Source organism: Leishmania infantum, chromosome 25 (assembly GCF_000002875.2).
Source record: "Leishmania infantum JPCM5 genome chromosome 25".
Taxonomy (NCBI): domain Eukaryota; phylum Euglenozoa; class Kinetoplastea; order Trypanosomatida; family Trypanosomatidae; genus Leishmania; species Leishmania infantum.
Genome location: NC_009409.2, coordinates 752,836 through 775,706, shown reverse-complemented (window position 1 = coordinate 775,706; position 22,871 = coordinate 752,836). Strand labels below are relative to the sequence as shown.

Sequence of the window (22,871 nt, the reverse complement as noted above, 5' to 3'; positions counted from 1 at the left end):
ACTACGGGGATGGGAAGATGTGGAAGGTCCGTGCGCACATGAATGATGGCGGCTTTCCTTGTGTACGTGCATTCTGCTCTCTTTCTCGATGTCATCGTCCCTGCTTGTTCTCTTCGCCCCTCTGTGCGTTTCTCTCATGCTTTTCACTCACGCACCGGCTGGGTACGCATGAGAGGGCCCCCTTCAAGGCCCTCCCTCTGCCATGTCTCTGATGACCCCTCACCCACCACCACGACTTCTCCCCCCCCTCCCAACCGAGACACATAAGGTGTAGAACTGCACCTGCCACGAAGGCAAACGAAGGAAGCAGTACCTCCTCCCCCTTCTCGTCTTGCTCGCTCTCGCTGTGTGTGTGTGTTCCCGCTGCTGCCCTCCTTAAGTTTCCGCGCCTCTCCCTCCCTTCTTCCCTCTCCCTCCCTTGAGTAACGCCTCTTCGATGGATATCAAGTGCATCGTTGGTGTGGCAGACTGCGTGTCTGCCCGTCTTGCGTGTGAAGGATACGTGTTTTATCCTCGAGAACGACGTGAGTCGCATCAGACAGCAAGTCAGTATTGCTCCGACAGCATTGCGTGCCCGTGAGCGATCAGCAGTCTGTCCCTACTCTCGTTCCCTCCCTCCCACCACCTCCACTCGTGCACACGCGCACAACGATGGGTGCCCGTCACAGTGTACCGCTAACGCCGAGCGGCCAGCCAAGCGCGCAGGCGCTGGCACAGGCCAACGACAACGACGTGAACTCATGGGGCACGCCGCCGGATGAGGCCCCGGAGGATGAGAAGGACCCGACAGAGCTGGTGCTGCAGAGCTGGGCCTTCTGCAAGGCGAAGCCGACGCCGCAGAAGATGTACCGCAGCGACACGGACGAGCGCAAGCGGCGGCAGTCGGTGAGCTGGCGCAAGCGCGCGAGCTTCATCGAGCTTGACTGCGGCGAAGATAGCTTCTTCGTAGCGAACAACTACAAGGTCATCGGCGTTGCCGACGGTGTCGGCGGCTGGCGCTCTGAGGGCGTCGACCCCTCCTTGTTTGCCAACGCGTTGATGGAGAACGCGAAGCTGTTTGCGGAGACGCACCGTGGCGAGCGCGACCCAGAGAAGATCCTTGATGCCGCCTACACCAAAGTAGTGAAGGACGGCATTGTCAAGGTGGGCAGCAGCACGGCTTGTGTGGCAACTCTGCGCAAAGAGGATGACGGCAGCCACAGGCTCGACGTGGCGAACCTCGGCGACAGCGGCGTGATGGTGGTGCGCAACCGCGACATGTACTTCCGCGTACACGAGAAAGTGCACGGCTTCAACGCGCCGTTCCAGCTGGCAGTGCTGCCGCGGTCGATGGTAGGGCGCGCGTTCTCTGACCGCGTGCAGGACTGTGTTCGCGAGTCGGTGCCGGTGCAAGAGGGCGACGTTATTGTGATGGGCACCGACGGCCTCTTCGACAATCGCTTCAACTCCGAGCTCGCCGCGGACGCCGGGTGGATTGGCAAGGTGGAGGAGAGCCCCATCGCCAAGATCCCGCTTGTGGGCTTCTTCCTCAGTGGCATCTTGGACGCGAAGATCGAGTACGTGGACCCCTATCGTGTCGCGCAGCGCATCATCACCGACGCCTACAAGACCTCCGTGAACCCGGATACCAACTCGCCGTGGGCCTCGATGCTGCGTAAGTTCGGGCAAACTGACGCCAAGGGCGGCAAGCCGGATGACATCACTGTTCTCCTGAGCCGCGTGAGTACACGCGAAGAACTGAACAACAACACGAGCTGGTAAAGCGGACCGACACATGTGGACGTGGATGTGCGCTCGTGTCGGCTCCCAATGATGGTGGCAGCGATGTCGACGTTGATAGCGAACAAGGCCGATCCCTACCTGCCTCTTGTTCTGTCTCGGTGCGCGCACCATGAAGCGTGTGGAGGCCACCCATAGGCGAGAGAGGCAGAGAAGGGAAGAGAGGAGGAAGCCAATGACGGTCGTGATGGTGATGAGGCAAACATGCAGTGCTGTCGGTGCGCTCACGAGGGGGGTGAGGCATGAGTGAATGTTGAGGGGCGTGCTCTCGGCGCTTTTCCGCAGAAGCACAGGCTCCCACGCATACACAGGTACAAGGTGAGAGTAAGAGTGAGAGTGTGCGCTGCTGCGCAGCTACATAAGGTGCCCACTACCCTAACATGGGCACCTCGAATTACAGGGCAGCAGGCAAACAAAAAAATCTTCAGAAGGCGCAAGAGGCGAAGTCGCTTCTAAGAGGCGGCAGCGAGGGTGGACGCCTTGCTCTTTGCTCCCTCCCGGCATCTTCCGCAGTGACAGTCCCTCGGTGATCGCCGTGGCGGGTGCGCACCCATCGTGTGCGCTCAACGCTGCTCCCTTCGTGCTGCATAATACACAGGAGGCTCTCCGTCTCTCCTCGGCTCTGCTAGGCCTGGCGCGATGGTAGTCCAACACGCGCGCGCCCGTTGCGCCTCGCCTCCCCCCCCCCTCTTCATTTTCGTGTCTCTCTCCCTTCCTCATGACGGCCAACGCGCATCTTGGATTCCTCTCGCCTCTTCGCCTCATACCGCTGCAACGCCCCCACGCCCACGTCCACTCCCGGAGCGCATCCAGTCCGGTATTATTCCATAGGAGAAGCAAGACATTGTGTCTGTGCGTGCTGACCTGCCTTCTCTCTTGTGGCCTCACTTCGCCTTCCTCCCAAACGCAGCGCCCAATCACGCTGCTCATCGTGTCGGCGTGTTCATCAGCACGCAGCCCAGCGCACGGAAGATCTTTAGCCCCCTTCCCCGCACCCATCCACCCACCCACCCACCCCACACACACACATAATGAACCTTGACAACTACTTCGCCAAGTTCCTGCAGAAGGGCAGCGGCCGGAGCGCAATAGGAGGCAAGTTGGAGGAAGTCACGCCCTCCTCCGCCGCCGCCGCCGGGGTTTGTGTGCCGGTGGCACCAACCACCGCCACCTCGTCGAAGCAGTTCAGCGAAGTAGAGGGCCACACGCCTTCGCAGGGTGGAGGTCAATCACCCGAGGACGCGGCCGAAGCGCAGGTTCAGCCTTCGTGCGTCTCACCGAACGCAGCCGGCGACCTGTGTTACCGGCGTCAGCGAAAGTCGGACGCTGGTGCAACGGAGAGGATGACCGTCACCGCATCGTCGGTGAGCACACACCAGCGTGCACCGTCATTGAAGAGGTCTCGCGAGGCGGCAGTGGGGATATCGTCCTCTCCCGCTCCGTCTCAGTCGGCGATGGACGCGCCGGCGGCAAAGAGGCTCCTCACATGCCGCGCAGCCTCGGAGGACGCCGATGATGAACTCGAGCTACTGCTGGGCTCGCAGAAGGCAAAGCAGGTGCGCGAGGCGGACGCCATGCTGGAGGACGTGGCTCGTGCGCAGCAGGCCCCCTCGCCGCCGTTGTCGTCGTCGTCACCTGGGCAAGTTAGCAACGGCGTCGTGGGCACCTCCAGTGCGTGTGCGGTGGGTAGCCTCGCCTGGCAAACGTCGTCCTCAGCGACGCGAGAGACCATCGCACGTTACTTCCAACGCCAGCTGGAGTGGGAGCTGCACCACAGTGCCGACCTTTTCGCCGCCTTCGAGCCCTTCTTCAAGGACCGCGCACTGGACCGCATCGCCGCCGACGATGCGCTGCGGCCGGTGCTGCACGCCGCGCCGCTGTCCATTACGAGCGAGACAGTGGGAGCCCTGCCGGGGTGCGCGCTGCGCTCCTACCAGATGGAGGGCGTGCAGTTCCTCCTGAGCCACTTCCATCGCGGCATGTCAGCTATCCTCGGTGATGACATGGGCCTCGGCAAGACTGCGCAGGTGTCCGCCTTCCTACACACCCTGAAGCAGCTGCACAACATCGACGGTCCACACCTCATCGTCGCCCCTCTTTCCACACTGACGAGCTGGACGCGTGAGCTGGCGCGGTGGGCACCGCAGCTGCGGGTGTTGAAGTACCACGGTGAGCGCCGTACACGCGCCGCCATCAGCTCCGGCCGCCACAACCGCCACGCCGTATTCGTGACGACGCCGGCGCTCCTCCACCTCGATAAGCGCTTCTTCCGTAAGCGCGCGTGGGTGACGGTCGTGGTGGACGAGGCGCACGTGCTCAAGGCGCACGACACGGCCATCACGTCCGCGTCACGGAAGCTCACAGCATGCTACCGGGTCGCGGTGACGGGCACGCCAGTGCACAACAACGTGCAGGAAGTGTGGAGTCTGATGAGCTTTCTCTACCCCTGGCTCATGGCCTCCTACGATCCACGAGCGCGCGACCCGGTGCGGCAGGCGGAGGAGTGTGCCAAGGTGCTGCAGTACATCATGCTGCGCCGCACCAAGGCAGACATGGAGCTCGGCATCCCGCCTCGCGTGGATGAGCCGCTGACGAAGCTGGTGCCGACCGACATACAGCTGCAGCTGCTCTCCTTGCTGACAGCACACGCTCTGCAGGAAAGTAGCACTGGCCATCAACTGCATGGCCACCTCAGCCACCAGAGGGCCGTGTGCAACCACCCACTGGCGCTGCGTCTGCTGGCGGACAAGGGGCGCACGCACGGGTCGCAGGAGTCAGCCGAGAAACGCATGCGAGCTGCCGGAGTGCCCATGGACGCGGCGCACCTCATCGACCCCAGCGCCAAGATGCGCTACCTCGACACGCTGCTGCCGCAGCTGAAGGCACAAGGACACCGCTGCCTGATCTTCTCGAACTTCACCACAACGCTGGATCTGCTCGAAGCCATGTGCCACCTGCGCGGCCACAGCTACGAGCGGCTTGACGGCAGCTGCAACCGAGTCGAGCGGGAGCTGTCGATGTTGCGCTACAACCACCCCGCCTCCTCGTGCTTTCTCTTTCTGGTCACCACCACCGCCGGAGGCGTCGGCGTCACCCTCACCGGCGCTGACACGGTGATTCTCTTCGACGCACACTTCAACCCGCAGCTTGATCGGCAGGCAGCGGACCGGGCGCACCGCATCGGTCAAACACGCACCGTGCACGTATACCGGTTGTGCCTGCAGGGCACCATCGAGGAGCATATCCGCGACATTGCAGCCCGCAAGGCGTACCTCGGCGACTTCATCGTCGAAGGAGGCCAGCGTCACGGCGCGCGTGGGCGCGGCCGCTGTGCCGACGACGGCGCCAATACCCCGTGCATCACCGCGGACGACATTCGCGAAATGTTTCAGCAGCTCGACGAAAAGCAACACGCGAAGCAGCAGACCGACGGATCCTCTGTTTCTTCACCGACTTTACTGCGCCCCTCCGACGGGGCGGAGGGCAGCAACAGTAGCGCTAGCCAAACGGCGGCGGACGCGATGGTGAAGGACCTCCTACGTGTGGTGAAAAAAGGTCTGCAAGGCGCTGCGGCTACCGCGGGAATCCGTGGCGGTGGCCGTGGACTTGCCTCGCCGCCCAAGCAGACGCACAGCTGCTTCTGCTGCGGTGGCATCATGTATCCAATGGAGCCGCTGCTGCACTGCATGGTGTGCCCGAAGGCTTACCACGCCGCCTGTATCGGCGAGCGGCCGCCGAGGCCGGGGGAGGCGGTGAAGCGCTTCTGGTCGTGCCCGCGGCATGAATGCTTTTTGTGTGGCAAGCAGCAGGCGGCCGATGGCGCCATCTTCATGTGCGACGCGTGCCCTCGCTCCTTCTGCTTCGACTGCCTCGACCCGCGCTACCTTGAGATGGACGCGTCCGGGGCCCGATTGCTGCACATCCGTGACACCTACGCTGGGATGGAGGAGGAGGAGGTGGAGCCGAGGCGGTCTTGCTACTATGTAACGTGTCTGCGGTGCTGTGGACTGCTCTCGTCGTCGAGCTCTGCCTCGGAAGACACGGACGAAGTCGATAGTGATGAGGACGACGTTGGTGGCTGTGGCACGGCGACCGCGGTGGACAGCGACGGCCTCGCAAGTGTTGATGGCCACGGCGATGCAAGCGTCGAGGACGGCGACAACTGATGGAATGGCCTCGTGTGTCCCCTTCTCTCTCTCTGGTATATGGGAGAGGGAGAAAAGGTGTGGCAGGCAATCGTCGGATGGAGGATGGATAGTACGAACAGAGCGCCTCACGTACCGAGGCGACACATGTCTGTGTCCGCCAGTCTGTGCCGGTTAGAGATGTACCATCGGCATTACAGTCATGGTCCCTTACACTGCACGCATACCCATAGACATATACACACATATGTATATCTTCCTCCCGTGCCTCTCTGCCTAACGGTGGATGACAGCTCCCTCACCGACTCCCTCCCTGTCGTGCGTGGATACGCGCTTTCGTTTGTTATCGCCGGCGATTTGGGCGGCAGCGACGAGAAGAACGAGAGAGACGGGGAAGGCGAGGCGGACCTGCGTCGGGTTTGGCTGAGAGGGCCGTACCGCCTTGCGTTGCAGGAGGAGGCGAACGAAAGCCCCGGCGCACTTGCTGTACTGGTGCGAGTGGGAACACTCACACCCCTGGTGTGAGCATTGCCGTGCACGTGCACATACTCAAGCACACACATACACACCTACCCAGCGCACTAGCGCAGTCAGGCACATGATGCATACCCGGACACTCCTCCCACCTTCCTCCGCGTCCACCGCCTATCCTCTCCTTTACCTTGTTCCGCCTTTTTTCCTTTTCACTCCGGTTCATACGCCTCATCACAGTAGCGACATCACACCCTCCCCAGCGGTCCCTCGCCGTGATCGCCAACGCCACTGCTCCTGTGGTGGCCAGTAGCAACTGGGTCTCTCCTCTCCTCTTGCTAGCGCCCCTCTCCTGCCCCTCCCCCATTCTCTTTTCCCTTCTCAATCGGCGTCTATTACGTTAAAGTCGTGTCTGTCTTCTTCCGTGTGCAGCACGTCACAGCTGCACGTCTTTGTTGTACATCCCCCACCACCACCACCCGCACACCCTTCCCTCTTATCGCCTCTTGTACGCCTGTGGTGTGCGTTGCCGCTCCTTGATTTTGTTTTAGTGCCCCCTTCCCCCCTTGTCTCACCACGCCATTTTCTCTTTCCGTCTGGCCACCTGTGCTTTCTGCCACTGCGTCGTCTTCTGTATGTATGTGTGTTGACCGCTGAACCTCCCCCTTCCTCTCCTCTTACGCACTGTGTCTCGCGGCTGCTTTTATCCTCTGTGGCAGTTGCCCCTCCGCCCTCGTGAAGCTCCGCTCGCGTCCTCCTTGCCCGAATTATTCTGAACTCTCTTCGTTTCTCGCTCGCTCCCCTCATCGCCCCCTCTCCGAACCCCCTTCGTTGCGCCGCGGCAAAAATGCAGTCCATCATCGTGAACCTTCTCTCGGACATCTTCACGGTCCAGCGCGACACCTTTCTCGGTCGCCTGATGCCATGGTTCGCCGGCGGCATCGTCGCCTTCGTTGCCTTCCCGTGGGTGATGATGGTGTTGTATGGGCTGTACTTTGGCATCTTCCTGCGGCCGAAGGAGCAGGCCGCCATGTCGCTCTCGCCGCTCCTCACGTTCTTGTACTTTCTAACGGACGAGGCCACGCCAGGCTTCGACCAGCGCCTCATGCGGCTGTTCCACCCGAGTCTGCTGGAGGAGGAGAAGGACGGCGGCTCTGTGCAGCGTGGCCTCATACGGGCCATGTCGCGCTGCCTCATCGACAAGTTCGGGAAGGTGGCCAACATACCCCGCGACACGGTGGTGTTGAAGCGCGAGGGCAACGACGTGAACTGCATGGCCCTCGTCGACTTTGAGAAGGTAAAGCAAGTCCGCTGTCAGCTGTCGTGGAAGCGCCGGCCTGGAGTGGTGAAGCGCTACCGCGAGAAGACGGGCCGGTACCCGGCTCGCTCAGAGAAGGAGTCGTTCGTGCTCAACGGCATTGGCATCGCCTTCCCCTACACGTTTCAGGTGACAAGCTTCCACATTGACCCGAAGAAGGGGGACGAGTTCAACATTCTTAAGTACGTCCGGCTCGTGGACTTCGACGACTTTGGGGAGCTGTTTGTGCGCCGCCTCTTCGAGAAGCCGCCGCGGGCGGCCGTGTCGATGATGGTCCAGTCGCTGAAGGAGAAGTACTCGAGCGGCGAGGCACTAGCGACGCTGCAGGACTCTGTGCAGAAGGTGGTCGATGCATGCGGTGGGCTGGCGTCGTCGCTGGGCAGCCTGACTGTGGAGCAGACTTCCTACAAGGCCGTCTACGCCCCAGTCCCAGAGGAGGCGGAACCTCTGCCAGGCGAGCCCCAGACAGAGAATGAGGATGGCCGAAAGGCACCGGCGATCGACGGCGTGGACATGGAGTACCTCGTGGAAGGGATCACGCGCAACGTCGAGGCGTACCTCCGCCTTACCTTCTCCGGACTGAAGGCGCTGGTCACTCGGTACGAGCTGCGGCTGCTGCCAGACGAGCTGGCGCAGGTGGTGGTGGACCATGACACGGGCAAATCGATCATTGTCGGGTAGAGGCTGTCCCCCGGTCCGCCTGTCAGTTCGTCTCTCTCCGTGGGTGTGCCTGCGCCTTCCTCTCTCACCCCTCTACACATGAACTGCTCAGCCATCCCACGGCTGTTTCCAGCTTGGCAGTCCCTCTGTAAACCGCGCTTGAGCCATTGGTCTCCAGATGACCTTCAAGCCAGTAACCCCCTCCCCCAAAGAAGAAATATAGGTGTGGCCTTCTTCTAATGTTGCCCGCTGCCCTCACGTGAGTGTTCATGTCTGTGGGTGCATGTCTTTGCGGACTCCCGCGCGAGCACCGCCCTCCTTCTCGATCCTCTCCTTCACACGCGCAGCCACCCCCACCCCTTCCCTCTCTCCCTTACGCACACAGAGAGGCACGCTTGCAGATGGGCAAGATCTCGGTACGTGATGCTTGTGGCACCGCGTCTCTCCTCTCTCCCTACCACTACCCCTGCCATCCTTCCCTCGCTTATCATCCCGTCTCCTTCCCTTGCACACACGCACACATACATATATCCACATCCTTCATGCTTACAGCAACAGAGGGTGCAAATCTCAGAATCGCAGCACGCGAGCCCACAGGAAGGAGCGAAGAGAACGAGAGAGAGAGAGACGTGCGTCTTTCTCTTGCTCGCTCGCTGTTGCTGCTGTTGCTGCTGTTGTGGTTTTCTCTCTCGTGTGTGTCTGTGTGTGTGTGTGCCCGCCTGCCTGCCTGTCTGTGTGTCTGTCTGTGTGTGTGTATGGCTGGGGGGAGATTTCGTCTTCGCCATCTCGCCTCCCTCTTCTTCTACTTTCCTCTTCCTGTTCCTGCTTGCCTTTCTTGTCCACCTCACTCCCTCATCATCTCCTCACGCTTACATACGTCACACACGCGTACACTTGCGGATACGCAGGACGCAGCACACGGCAGACCTACATCCATCCATACATACACTTACACGCCGGCCAACGTGTACTCGCGCACTTTCCTCTTTTGCTTTTTTGCGTTTTATTGTTGGACGAACACTCGTGCGTACGCACAGGCATACACGCCCGTGTGTACGCATATTCGCGCGACAGGTGTTCCCGGAGCACGGTCTGCGCTTTCACACAACGCGTGCGCCTCTCCCTCTGCGTGCGTGTGTGTGCGTGTGCGTCGCTCCTCGTCTTCCCTGTGTTGCTGTTGGTCTCGTTGTCATTCTTCGGTTGCCAGTGCCTTCTCTCTCTTTCTCTTTGTTGTTTGTCGCGTAAACCCTTATACAGCACGTCTGCTCATACGCACTATTCACGTTCCCTCACCCTCACACGTCGTTGACCGTGGTGTCTGTCCAGTGACGGGCCAGGTGTCGCTCGCCCTCTCCCTTCCTCTCTTCGTGTGTGTGTGTGTGTGTGTGTGTGTGTGTGTGTGTGTGTCCTTCTGTGATTCCTTTCTGGCTTGTCGCTCGTGTTCGGGCATGGTAGTGAGGAGGAGGGTGGGGGGATTTCTACGTGTGCGGGTGCGTCTCCACTAGCCCTGCCATTTCTTCAGGAAGAGGGTGTGTGTGTGTGTGTGTGTGTGGATGAGGTGACTCTTGCTGCCTTCAGCACCGCCGTCGCCCTCCTTTCCAGAGCTCATTGCGTACCCCCTCCCCCTCCCTCTAATTTCGTTCTGGCTCTTTTATCAGCAATAACACCATTATCATCTGCTGCTGCTTCAGTCGTTGTCTTCTGCCATTTTTTTCGGTTCTGTGCTCTCTTTCTTTTTTTTTCGGACTACTTACTCACGCCCCTCCGCCCACACACACGCACACACAAACATACAAACAAACACACGGTGTCTGTGTTCCTGTGCAGGTGCGTGTGTGTTCGTGTACGTGCGTGCCTGCGTGCGTCTGTGCCTCTCTCTATGTATAACCGACCTGCGCACGCCTGATCCGATTGTGGGCGTGTTGTTAGTGATATTCGGTTGTGCGTGTTTCGCTGTCTCTCTCCCTGTCCGGCCGTTGCTGCCACAGTCGCTGCCCGAGTCCTCTCGGGCATCATGGACGGCGAGCGTGAAACAAACGCGACCCCGACGTCGTTTTTCAGGGGCGTCTCCGAGAAGCTGGAATCGCAGCAGCAAGAGCAGCAACCCTCGTCATCCGGCCGACTCACTGCCGCCTCCAGCAGCAGTATCAATGCGATGCCGGCGAGTCCATACCGCGGCGGCGGCGCAGGAGGAGGCGCCACCCCGCCGTCCTCGGCCACCACCACCCCCACCTCTACCGTGACGCCGGTCAGCACACTAATCACGCAGGTGTCGCAGCACGCGCCGTCCAGCTTGCAGCAGCAGCGGAGCGCTGGGGGGCATACTGGTGGCTACGGCGATAGCAGTGGCACGGACGGCAGCGGCAATGCACACGCCGGCCCCCGAGTCGCCGGCGGTAGTACAGGCGGCAGCACCGGCTCCCGCCAGCGCGTGCACGCCACTGAATTGGTGGAGCGGGCCCGCTACATCCGCAACCAGCCCAAGAACACGTCGCCCATTGACGCCTCGGCGCACCCCTCGTTACTACCGGAGCCGCTTCCCGCCGTCCGGAACAAGAAGTGCCTCATCCTCGACGTCGACGAGACGCTGGTGCACAGCTCCTACCAAAACACGGGTCGGTACGACGTGCACCTCCCTATCGCCCTCGATCGTGACACCCATGTAAACGTCTACGTAGCCTTCCGGCCGCATCTCCATCGCTTCCTCGAGGCGGTAGCGCCGCTCTTCGAGGTTGTCATCTTCACGGCCTCCCTCAGCACGTACTGCGACCCGCTGATGGACTCGATTGATAAGCAGCGCATTCTTGGCAGCCTGCGACTCTTCCGCGAGCACTGCAGTGTGGTCGGCACAACCTACGTGAAAGATCTCTCGTTGTTAGGCCGAAATCTAGAGCAGGTGGCGATCATCGACAACAGCCCCATCGCCTACCTCTTCCAGCAGCGCAACGCAATCCCCATCACGTCATGGTTCGACGATTCACGCGACGAGGAGCTGCTGCGCTTGATCCCTGTGCTGGAGGCACTGGCGGAGGCGGACACCGTGTACGATGTGCTGGACAACTACAACGCACTCCTGCAACTCCAACAGCTCCACGAGAACAGCGGAGAGAAGTAGTGGCCGCACTCGCTCAGCCACACTCCAGACAACTAGGTCCGCCAGGTCGCAACTGCGTGCGCTTTTTGGAAGAGAGGAAGATGCGAAGGAAGCGAGTGCCCTGCCGTGGGGGCGTGTTGCTGCGACGTCCACGCAAATGCGTATGCATGCATTTTCACGCTTGTGTGTGTGTGTGTGTGCACGCTGGTCTGTGCTCAGGCGTCAACGCGCGCTTGCGCTGCGAAGAGGAAGGAGTGTCAGTGGTGCGCACTCTGTGTCTAATGCTCTATGGCGCATACTCCTCTTCGCAAGTTTCAGGCAATGCGAATCCCCCCCTCCCTCTCCCTCACTGTCTCCTGCGTGCGTCGGTTCAAGGATGCGCTATGCGCATCCCTCTCACGCTTGTACGATTTCTTTAGTTTGTAGTCGTGTTCAGCATATCGCGTTTGCCGCCACCAGCCACCGCCCATGGTCGTGCCCCCCTCCCTTCCTTCTCTCCATTCCTTCCTGCCCTCTGTCCACGTCACCCCACTCCACCCGTGTGCTACCTCTTGGAAGATCCACGCCACTCCCTGTCCCCCCCCCGCTGGCTCACTCACGCGTGCGCACCTCTCATGTATCCGTTTGGGCAGAAGATGCTCGTGGCGGTTTGTCCATGACAGCGGGGCACGGACAAGATCTCTGTGGCCACGCGCCCTCTTCGTCGTCTTACGACATCCGCGCGTCTTCTGTGGCAGCGCTGGGAAGTGTACACCCCGCCAGTCCGGTGGTTTGGCCTCGATCGAGATGAAGATGCCGTGAGGCCAACCAATCCCCATAGGCCCTGGTGCATGCCGTAAGAAAGAGTTGCACTGGCTTACCGGGCACGCCCGCATACACACGCACCTCCCCTACCCTCCCCTCCACCTCTTGTGCTTCTTCCATCGCTTCTCGTCACCGCCACCCCCCCCCCCCCTCCTGCCGCCCACGCGCGGTCTCCTTCATAGCACGCAAAGAGCAAACATCCCAAAATACACATACACGCAAAGAGGCACGCACACCCCTCGTCGTCGCCCACCCTCCGCTGCTGCCCACACTGCGCCCCCCCCCACCACTCCTTCTCCCTCCCACCTACTCCCCCACCCCCTCACGCCCCCTATGCAGAAGACGACTCTCCAGATCCTTCGCGAGCAGGATGACGTCAGCAGCTCCTGCGTGCTCGCACTCCTGAAGGGAAACGCCAACTTTCAGTGCCTCTCCAAGAGCGAGGGTGAGGATATCCTCAAGCGCGACAACGAGGATGCCGAGAAGCTGAGCGACGGCATCCGCATCGCCATTCGCAAGGGCATCGTGAGCGGAAAGCCGGATGTGTCGCCAGTGAACAAGCTGAACGTGGTCGGGCTCAGTGCGCAGGAGGTGACGGACAAGATCGTGGCAGCGCTCCCATCCAAGAACGGCAATGTCATCATTCTGCAGGGACTCAGCGGTACTGGCAAGGGCACCACCGTGAGCAAGCTCAAGGATGCGCTGCCTAAGTGCGTCACGTGGAGCAACGGCAACATTTTCCGCAGCTACACGTATCTGTGCAACGAGGTTCTCGCTGCCCAGGGGAAGGAGATCACGGAAGAGAGCTTGACTGATGAGCTACTCTCCTCCGTCGAGAAGCGCGTCACGTTTGTGAAATGTGAGGACGGGATGTTTCATACGATGCTCGACGGCACGACGCGCGTGGCCGATGTGCAGAACACGCTGCTCAAGACCCCACTTATCAGTTCCAAGGTACCAACGGTAGCCCAGCAGACCCAGGGCGAGGTCATCCGCTTCGGCGCTGGTGCCGTCAAGCAGCTCAGCGCCGACGGCTACAACGTCATTCTCGAGGGCCGCTCGCAGACGCTGGACTACATTGCGAGCCCCCTCCGCTTCGAGCTCGTCATCCCAGATGTGGAGGTGCTCGGCCAGCGCCGTGCAGCGCAGCGCGTCATGGCCAAGGCGCTGGAGATGTTGGACGACAGCGCCTCAGACGAGGAGGTCAGCAAGGTGCTGGTGAAGGCAGTCGAGACCCTGCAGCAGCAGTAGATGCTGCGGCTGAGGATGCCGCGCACGCGCCTCTGCGCTATGAGGAGACGGTGTCTGTAGTCAGTCTGTCCCCCTTTTCCCTTCTCTCCTCTTACCCTCGAACTCTCACGGCAGTCACGATCCTCGTCGGTGGCGTCATGAGCAGACTGTCGATTCTTACATGGCGCTCGCACACCCATGTGTACTTCTCGCTGATTTGTTTGTTTCGTTTTTGTTGTGTGTTGCTCCCTCCTCCCGCTTCACTGTATATATATGTGTGTGTGTGTGACTGTGCCTTCACCTTTCCTTCTGTGTGGTGATCGCACATCTGCGTGGGTGAGCGTGTTGGTGGTGTCACGAGGCTGGGCCGTCTGTCGACATCTTCCCTCGCTTTTCGTTCTCCTGCCCATGTTATCTTCTGCCGAGTGTGCAGCTCGTCTCCCTGCCTGCGTGTTTCACGTGCGCGTCTGTGTTGATGTGGATAAGTGTGGCACCTTCTTCGCTGGGCGATGTGGCTCCGCAGCCGTCGCAGCAGCATTAGTCGCGGTGATGGTGAGAGTATGGATGGACGTGACCCCGTCCGTGTCTCCCTCCTCCCCACCCCCCCCACACCCAACACAGACAGGCACGCATACGCAGGCCATGCAGGTACAAAACACAGTTTTAGCTTTGGGGCATCGTAAGGACCGCGTGGAGGTTCTCAGTGCAAGCTAACGTGACCTTCACAGGCAGTGAGCGGCACAGGCGCCACGCCTGAGCCTGAGCCTCCACACGGCAGCACATACAGGTGAGACGGCTCCCCTCTCTCGAGCACTCGGACGGCGCGGCTCCCTCGCCGTGGAGCACCGCAAGTCTCAATGCTGGTGTGCATATGTGTGTGTGTGTGTGTGTGGGTACCTGCTCATGTGGGCATCCGCTGGATCACGGTAGGGCTGTATCATGCACTTTCCGTTTTCGGAGACTGCACTGTATCACGCACACACGCATACACACATGCACATTGCACATATGCATCTCCCTGCTCATCGCATCCCTCCCACCTTCCCCTCGCCTCTCCTCCTCAAAGCCTCGCTTCCACACTGCAGCCTCTCCCCTGGCCCAGGCACTCACCCTCGCATATCTTCCTACCGCCTTCGCGTATCGCTCCCTCTCTCTCACTCTCTGGTAGCCGCTCCTATACAGCCGCCACCGCCACCCTTACCTCCTCACTCTCTTTCGTGAACCATGTCCGCTGGTGGCGCTGAGTTCAAGGCCGAGATGCGTGCCGGCAAGCCGAAGTTCGGCATCTTCCTGAACTCCGCCAGCCCGCTGCTGGCGGGCCAGTTCAGCCACTCCGGCTACGACTGGCTGCTGATCGACGCTCAGCACTCGCCGGTGGACCCGCTGACGATGGCGCACATGATCGCTGCCATCCGCACGGGTCACTCCAAGGTCATGGTGCGCGTGGCAAGCACACAGGACCGCGCCGGCATCCAGTGCGCTCTGGACAACGGCGCCGATGGCGTACTGATCCCGTACGTGAACAATGCGCAGGAGCTGCAGGAGGCCGTGTCCTGCTGCTATTACCCGACGACTGGCACGCGCTCCGTGTACCAGCCGCAGCAGTGCATGAACGCGAAGGGCCTACTCGGCTACGTGCCGGAGTCGAATAAGAACGTGGTGGTCGCCTTCCAGGTGGAGACGGCGGCGTGCATTGAGAACCTGGAGGAAATCATGGCCGTGAAGGGCATCGACATCGCCTTCCTTGGCCAGAACGACCTCTGCATGTCCATGGGCCTGTACGACGGCCGCTACGTGTTCCCGCAGATGTACTTCTCGCCGGAGCTGCAGGCTGCCACGGACAAGCTCATCACGACGGCCAAGAAGCACGACGTCATTCTGGGCCTGTTTCTGTTCGGCACGGACCGCGTAGGTGAGTTCCTGGAGAAGGGCTTCACCTTCATCAGCATCGGCAGCGAGCTGCACCACGCCATGGTGCAGGCCGGCACCTGGGTGAAGGCGCTGAAGAATATATCGGAGGAAAAAGGCAAGTCGTGGACGAACCAGCCCAGCGCCCTCATGTAAGCGGGAGCAACAGCGGCCGCCGGTCGAGATAGTAGAGGGGGAGGGGCGAGAGAGTGCGCTGGCACAGACACACACCGGCGCACATCGGCGCTGCTGCCGAGCCACCCACACCCCTCCCCCGTCTCCTCTGTCTCTCTCTTCTCTTCCTCGACTTTGTTCTCCGTTCGTTTATGATTCTTTTGTTTTCTATTCTCTGGCAGCTGCGGTCGGCCCCGGTGGCGCTGTTGACAACGGGCGCACGCACCGTAACGTGGTACACGACGCACAGGAGCTCTAAGAGCAAGGGGGCGGGTAAGCGGGCTGTCGGTCCTCCTGCGCGGAGGCCCGATGTTGGCGCAGCAGCGGCCGCGGTGAAGGAGAGGGAGTGTTGACATCCCTTGTTGTGCGCGTGTGGTGAGTGGGGAGTGGGCGGATGTGCGAAGAGATAGTGAGCAGCACGTGTAAATGTGTGCGCTCCCACACGCTCCCTACACACACACATACGCAGACACACCGCGTCCCTGCTACCTGCGCGGGGTTCTTCTACTTTTTCCTACGCGCTAGCCTCGCTGTCTACCCGCTACTTTCTCCTCCTGCTGTGAGCACGCCCCTTTAAACCTACTACCACGCTCACTCGCACACGTACCCAATCACACGCACGCACAGGCGCAGGCCCGCACGCTCATCGCCTGCTCGCTTGTGGCTGTCCAGCCATCCTCCGACCACGTGTGCACACACTCGAACAGCTCAGTGACCGCCGTCTTGCGGACGTCGATAACGCCTCTCTTTTTCTCCCTTGAACAACAGCCACAGCAGTCGCCTGCTCCTTGCACGTGTGTGGCATCGATACCGTGGGAGGACGAAGAGCTGGCCGGTGAAGTGCCTGTGTGCGTGTGTGCTTGTCCGAACCCCCTTCCCCGTGTTGCCCTTTTACAACGCTCCGAAGAGGTATGGACAGGCACGGTATGTGTAACGCAGACGTGTGCGTGTGTGTACGTGTATGTATATGTGTTACTGGTAAGGCACAACTCGACGACGTTGGAGCTACTGGAGGCTCATGCTTTCCACGCAGAGACGGTGATGCGTCGCTGCAGTGCCGTGCGATGAGTTGACGGCACGCCTGCCGCTGGTGTCGCGGTGGCGCGGATGGAACAGGTTGTGGAGTAGCGCATGCGCTGCGGTTCGCCGCTGCACCAAGTGCTGCGTGTGTAGTAGTCGTGAGCGAACGAGGGAGAGGGAGTGCACAGCTGTTGCAGTTGTGCAGTGGGGTGAGGTGGTCTGTGCTTGCTATGAATGGTGCGTGCTTGCGCGTACCTCCACCTCTCCCACCCCGCGTATCCCTCGTTTCTTACGTGGTCTGTGACACACACAAACACGTGTTCGAGACACTCACATGCACCACATGGTCGGCGTGCACCTCTTTCTGTGAAAGAGGGTCGCTTGACTTTTCGTACTCGCTACCATCAGTGGCCCCCTTGCATGCCTGCGCACGTACGTACTCCTTCTCTATCTCCCTCCAACGCTCTCCAACTCCCCACACGGGTAAGCGCGAAGTACGGCAGCAGGTGTGTCGGTGGTGTCTGTCCGCGTTCGCCGCTGTGTACACGGCACAAGCCCACACGTATACACGAGTGCGGGCATTCCGACACACGCACACACAGAGCGAGGCGCTTACGCACGAGTGCACCGTGTGCACGACAAGAAGCATAGACCCCAACCCCCACCGCGCAACCACCACAGGTCCAGTCACTCACAAGCACATACACAACGCACCCCTTCAAGACAGCAGGGAGTTACATAACGGCGAGAGCAGCCGCATCAGCCGCGGCACACGTCTTGCCATCCACGAAAAAGGACAGGGCTGCAGCCTGGAATACGTTGTTCTGCTCTGTGGTGCTTTCATTATCCTTTCATAGAGGCGGCCAACGGAGGAAAGCAGCACACCGTCACGGCGAAGGAGCAGTGGGACCGGCAAAGGGGTTCCCAGCCCCCCCCTCCCGCATCCCCAGCACTCTACATACAAGGAGGACACGCTGCATCAGTGGCTGCTGTTGCTGCTCTGTGTATGTGTGTGTATTTTACTCGTCTGAGGCGCATGAAGGGAAGAGAAGGGAGAAGCCCTAGGCACAAGGCAGCCCTGCACACTGGCACAGACAAAGTCGCGTACAGAAATGCCTCGTTCCGGTAGCCCAGCGTGGCATTCCCGCTCGGCGGAGCAGACGGCGCGCCTTCTGCTCTCCAACGCCTTTCGGTATGATACGTGGGAGTGCGCGGCGGCCCGGAAGCAGGTTCAATTCCATGGCGGAGCGGTGCACACGCTGCGTCTCCGCTTTCGCGAGCTGACTAAGCAGCGAATTGCGGCGAGCGATATCGAGGCCGTTAATCTCGCTCTCTTCGACCCTGCACGCAAGATGTTTCTGGGCGCGACGTACCAGCTGGAGGCGCGTGATATGACTCGGCCGCTAGCCGTGCAAGTGGCTCCGGCCCAGCTCCTTGTGTTGGAGACTGTGGTGCATGACACTCGCCCGTCGGCACCGCTGGAAGAGTACCGAGTTACCAGCTGGGGCTTCTGCCCAGTGGAGGAGATGATGAGCGGCACGATCTCGGTCAGGCTGCGGCCTGGCAGTGCGCACCTCCTGCTCGTGGAGAAGAGCTCGTGGCCCGCGGTCAGCCTGCCGACGGCTCCGAGCGACGTCGCGCTAACATGCGATGTGGCTGTGGACCAGGACGCAGCACTCGCGCAGCTGATGGGGGAGCTGGTGCCGCCTGGCATCTTCGTCTCCGAGGACTTCACACGCGCCACACCAATGCCTGGTACCTCACTTTTCCGACTGTGCGTGAGGAGCATTGAGCTGTCTGGCTCGACGGAGGAGTCAGCGTGGAACTTGGCCGACCCGGACGCGGACTGGTCCGTCGCAGCGGTGGCCCATAACGGCTTTCAGCAGCTTGGCAAGGGCAGCGAGGTGTCGCTGGTCTTAGAGGCGCCGAGCGACGGCGGTCGGCACAGCTCCTCATCGACCACCTCTTCCTCATCTACCCGGCGTCCGCCTGCAGCGCCGGCCGCCAACACGGTCCTACTGCGCTCTGACCTGCCTCTCGAAATTGACCGGCTGCCCGTGCACTCCGCCACGTCGTTGGTGCTGGCCATCCGCCGCCGCGCGCCAGGCTCACGCGCCTTTGCCGTTCTGGGCTTCTGCGTGCTACCACTTTGCATGATGCCGATGCAGGACCGCGACATCCGAGTCGAGAACCTTCCAGCCTTGCGGGGTCCCTTCTCCTGCGAAGACGCGCGGCTGCTGATGGTGGACTCTACAAGCCCGTATGGGCGGCTGCCGATCGCGGTAACCCTCACCGTGGAGTACCACGACACCGGCAGGCCAGCAAGGGCGCTGCCCGCAGGCCCCGTCGCCGCCCCAGCGGCGGTAGCAGCACAGCAGAAGGAGGAAATCACGAAGGATGAGGTAAGCTCTTCCTCGCTAACTTCCTCCGCCTCCTCCGTCATCTCCGGAGCGAGGCCGGCGCAGGTTCTTTCTACCGCCGACGTCCCTGGCAGTCGCGTGGCGGTGGGGCCACCCAGCTACACAGCCTTGCCGACACCCGCCGACGGCGGAGACAGCGCAGGCATCTTCAAGCTACTCTGCACCATCATGGAGGAGCTGCGCAAGGTGCGCGAGGCACAGGACATGATTCTCCAACAGACTAGCGGCGATGGCAGCGGCTTGGCTGCCCTCAGTCCTGCCCTGCAGGAGCGCCTCAACAAGGGCCTGGCGGACGGCGGCGTCGACTTGATCGACCTCGCGCCGCGGCCCCTCGCAGTCTCGTGGAGGGCGCGCAAGCTCATGCAAGATGGCGTGCAGCCCATTCTTCACCCCCTACACGGGACTCTGCTGGACGACACGGCGCCGGTCGTTGACGGGCTCACGTCGTCTCTCTACGGCTTCCGGCTGGAGGGCATAACCATGGACAACGCGCTGCACATGCCGGTGGACATCTGTCTGCTCTTCTCGTTCGGTCCTCTGCCGTATCAGCAGGTGGGTCCCCTGCACGTCACCTCCGTAGAGCGGACGCCCACCAACGAGAGTTACAAGGTGTACGACGATCGCCGCGAGGCCGGCTTTGTATGGTGCGAACCGACAGCGGCACTGCAGAGCAGTGCTATGCGCAAGTACAAGTCCTTGAGCAACGCTGTTGTCTACGTGCACCTGTACGACGCGCTGAGTATGTTCTACCTCGTCACGGCAAGTCTGCCGCTGTCCACCTTCCGCCGGCCTATCTCGGCCACGTGTGCGATGATTCCCATGGATGTGGTGCTGCAGCGGGACTTGAGCATGACGGAGCAGGTGGTGCCACCGAAGGTGTTTCCCGTGATGCGGCATGCGGGACAACTGCACCTCACCATCTTCTGTGTAGGCATCGGGGCCGCCGCTGGTGATAGGAAGAGCTGTGCGGCTGCGCTCGCTACCGTGCACCCGCCGGAGAACGTGCAGAGTCGCGTCATTACCGCGAAGAAGCTGCGGCACGCCGACCGGCTGAGCCCGGCAGGATCGATCACGTTGCCCTCCGGTATCAATGACGCCGCAGCGGCGGACGGCGGCGCCTCGGCCTCGCCCACAGCTGCCGCTCCGCCGACCTCAGAATCGAAAAGGGGCCGCGACGGCGGCGCGGGCGGAGTAGGCACGCTGCACTGGCAACGCGCGCAGTACTTCAAGACCCAGCTGCGGGAGCACCAGCAAAGCGTGGGCACGGCGCCGCAGCTGCCGGGGGTGCCCGACGCACACGTGCAGGCAGCGCAGGAGGCGGCCGAGTTGGAGTACCGCCTGCGCCAGCTCGAGCTCGAGCGCGCCGCCGTCAAGTCGCGGCGCATTGCCGAGGCGTTGCTGAGCCGCCTCACTGTGGAGCACGAGGTGCTCGTCATCTCGTGGCGCCCCGAGGTGGTGCGGACGTCCTTCGCGAACCCCTTCTATTGCGCCATGGAGTACTTTGTGGAGGTGGACCCGAGGGACACCGACGTCTGCACCGTCATAGGCGCGGCCAACTTTGTGTTGGGGCCGCGCGAGAAGACGGAGCTGTCGCTGGCGATACGGCTCTCCATGACGCAAGCCACCGGCGGTGGCGGCGGGAGTGGCGCGAACCACCACCAGCAGCAGCAGAACATCACGGTGCGCGTTTACTCTGAGACGCGGGAGCTGGTCTGCTGCATCCGCGTGCGCGCCACCGTGGTGCCGCCGGTGGTGGACCGGCGCTACGAGATCTTCGGTGCACCTGGCACGGAGGTGTCCAAGCGTATCCTCTCCCGCACCTTCTCGTCTGCGAGCTTTCCCGTCACGACCGGCAGCGCCGCCCTGCTGCAGCGCATGCGTGAGCTCTGTGCCTTCGTCGCCACGTCGGGCGAGAAGACGTCCGTAAGCACGAATGTGGTGCTGGACCCCATCACGCAGGCCTACATCACCGCGTGGGAGGAGGCAACTGTGACGACAGAGATACCGAAGGAAGTCGGCCGCCAGCGTATCGAGTACGTGACGCTCTTCTACGACGCCGCTATGAGTCGCTTGTACGAAACGTGGGAACTGTGCATCTTCGCCTGTGAGAGCTTCATGACGCGGGACATCTATTGGGGTCAGACAACGGCGCTGGGCCTGCCTGCGGAGGGGACGCGCGACATGTACTGCAGCGACACCGCCGTCACGGTGGAGCGGCGCGGGGCGTCGTACGTGCTGCGCCTGCACCCCCGCGACGTCGGCACGCAGCGCATGCTTCTTCACACCCTGAAGGACGATACGCTCAAGAAGACGCTGGTGACTGTGCCCACTGTGCACCCCACGCCGACGTACTCACAGGTGATCGAGCTCTCCCTCGCAGAAGTGAAGGGCCCTGTGCTGCGCCGCCTCACATTTGTAAATCGCGGAGACCGCGAGGAGGTTTTCCAGGTGCATCACAACTACAAGTTCAACCTCCGCGTGAACCCGTCGAAGTTCACGCTGGCCCCAAGCGACACGCAGTTCATCCGTCTTCAGTTCGACCTCCTGACGCTGCCGCCTGGTCAGCAGGAGGGACGGTGGCCGGTGTGGATCTTTATCAACAACTCCGAGGACAAGACAGTGGAGTCGTACCATCTGCAGATCGTGCTCCGTGCGCACCCAATCGTGAGCGTCGAGCCATAGGTGTGTGCGGCGAAAAAGAAGAGGCGGGAAGGCCGATGTTACGGCTCGGCGTTGTGTGCGCATCCTGGCCTCCCTCCCACCCGTTCTCTTTTCCTCCGACGTGTTTTTGTGCCTGTGTGCTTCTCTCACCGGCCATAGATGGCGCAGCTCTATCCCTGCCGCCTTTTCTCGTTTCTTGTGACCATCAGGAGCCCCTGAAGATGACGGCCATCCTAGCGCGTGGCGTCACAGGGTCCCGTGCTTGCTCCGTGGAGACTCGAAGCAGTCTGCCGCCCGGCCTCGGGCACGGCTGGCGGAGTCCCAGTGTCCGGCGTCCAGCTCTGGGCTGGCGCCGTGCCGGAGGGACATGCGGTCATAACCACTTTTGCACCGGCTCACTACGAATCCAGCCGGTGATTCAACAAGGATGCGCATCCGCCTACTGCTTTTCTGCGTCTGCTGCGTTGCGGTGATGCTGAGCGTAATCCTGGACCTCGGCTACGCTGTATGCAGTGGTTTTGCACTGGGCTGAAGGATGTCAGGTTGTGTTGACTCGCCCAGCTCGTCGACGTAGCAGCAGTGAGCAGCAGAGGTTGACGAGCTGTGGCTGTGCTTGCGTGTCACCCTGCTGACCTGTTCATACTAGAATTACATCTATCGTGCCAACGTGTCCGTTTTTCTGCCATAGAACACGAAGTAAGCTGCGCTATGCCCCTCCCACTCCTTCCCCAGGCCTGCCACAGGGCCCCTCCCCCTCGCATCGCGCGGTGCGGAGCAGCCGTAGACACGCGCGCCACAGCAACGCGCCGGCCCGGTCATCTCAGCACGGCCCCCGCCTCAAAGGCAACGCACCCGCCCGCATCCCAGGTCGCCTCGCAGCCGCCCCAGCCATGCTGGTTGCCACGTGGTGCACATCCCTCGTGGGGCGCCTGAGCCGCCCCGCACCACTAAGCAGCGAGGGCCGGGTGGGATACGTCCCAGCCACGTCGGCACACTCTGCCCGTCATATGGATGGCGCACGCGTGTGCAGTGCTGCAGGTCGCTCCGGTGCAACGCCGTCCACCGTCGGACCGCCGACGTGAGTGGCGCTGAGTCTCTCCGACTCCCCAACGTCGCAGGCGCTTGGCCCTCTCACCACGAGAAGGGGCTGTGCATTGGCCGGAATAGGGGAGGGGAGGGGCTGCCCG

The 22,871-nt window shown here is 61.6% G+C and overlaps 7 protein-coding genes across 7 annotated transcripts; all 7 read left to right on the top strand.

Moving 5' to 3' along the window:
- Positions 1 to 651: 651 nt before the first annotated feature.
- On the top strand, positions 652 to 1,761 carry LINJ_25_2140 (conserved hypothetical protein; the record flags this gene model as incomplete). Its single annotated transcript, XM_001466208.1, has 1 exon — positions 652 to 1,761. The coding sequence occupies one exon, from the start codon at positions 652 to 654 to the stop codon at positions 1,759 to 1,761; it is 1,110 nt and encodes a 369-aa protein (XP_001466245.1).
- A 1,049-nt stretch (positions 1,762 to 2,810) lies between these two features.
- Positions 2,811 to 5,945, top strand: LINJ_25_2130 (putative helicase-like protein; the record flags this gene model as incomplete). Its single annotated transcript, XM_001466207.1, has 1 exon — positions 2,811 to 5,945. The coding sequence occupies one exon, from the start codon at positions 2,811 to 2,813 to the stop codon at positions 5,943 to 5,945; it is 3,135 nt and encodes a 1,044-aa protein (XP_001466244.1).
- A 1,297-nt stretch (positions 5,946 to 7,242) lies between these two features.
- LINJ_25_2120 (conserved hypothetical protein) lies at positions 7,243 to 8,394 on the top strand (the record flags this gene model as incomplete). Its single annotated transcript, XM_001466206.1, has 1 exon — positions 7,243 to 8,394. One exon carries the CDS (start codon positions 7,243 to 7,245, stop codon positions 8,392 to 8,394), a length of 1,152 nt encoding a protein of 383 aa, XP_001466243.1.
- A 1,993-nt stretch (positions 8,395 to 10,387) lies between these two features.
- LINJ_25_2110 (conserved hypothetical protein) lies at positions 10,388 to 11,488 on the top strand (the record flags this gene model as incomplete). Its single annotated transcript, XM_001466205.1, has 1 exon — positions 10,388 to 11,488. The coding sequence occupies one exon, from the start codon at positions 10,388 to 10,390 to the stop codon at positions 11,486 to 11,488; it is 1,101 nt and encodes a 366-aa protein (XP_001466242.1).
- A 1,116-nt stretch (positions 11,489 to 12,604) lies between these two features.
- Positions 12,605 to 13,522, top strand: LINJ_25_2100 (conserved hypothetical protein; the record flags this gene model as incomplete). The annotated part of the gene is made up of 1 exon (XM_001466204.1): positions 12,605 to 13,522. The coding sequence occupies one exon, from the start codon at positions 12,605 to 12,607 to the stop codon at positions 13,520 to 13,522; it is 918 nt and encodes a 305-aa protein (XP_001466241.1).
- Positions 13,523 to 14,725: 1,203 nt separating this feature from the next.
- On the top strand, positions 14,726 to 15,565 carry LINJ_25_2090 (putative 2,4-dihydroxyhept-2-ene-1,7-dioic acid aldolase; the record flags this gene model as incomplete). The annotated part of the gene is made up of 1 exon (XM_001466203.1): positions 14,726 to 15,565. The coding sequence occupies one exon, from the start codon at positions 14,726 to 14,728 to the stop codon at positions 15,563 to 15,565; it is 840 nt and encodes a 279-aa protein (XP_001466240.1).
- Positions 15,566 to 17,715: 2,150 nt separating this feature from the next.
- Positions 17,716 to 21,705, top strand: LINJ_25_2080 (conserved hypothetical protein; the record flags this gene model as incomplete). The annotated part of the gene is made up of 1 exon (XM_001466202.1): positions 17,716 to 21,705. The coding sequence occupies one exon, from the start codon at positions 17,716 to 17,718 to the stop codon at positions 21,703 to 21,705; it is 3,990 nt and encodes a 1,329-aa protein (XP_001466239.1).
- Between the last annotated feature and the right edge of the window lie 1,166 nt (positions 21,706 to 22,871).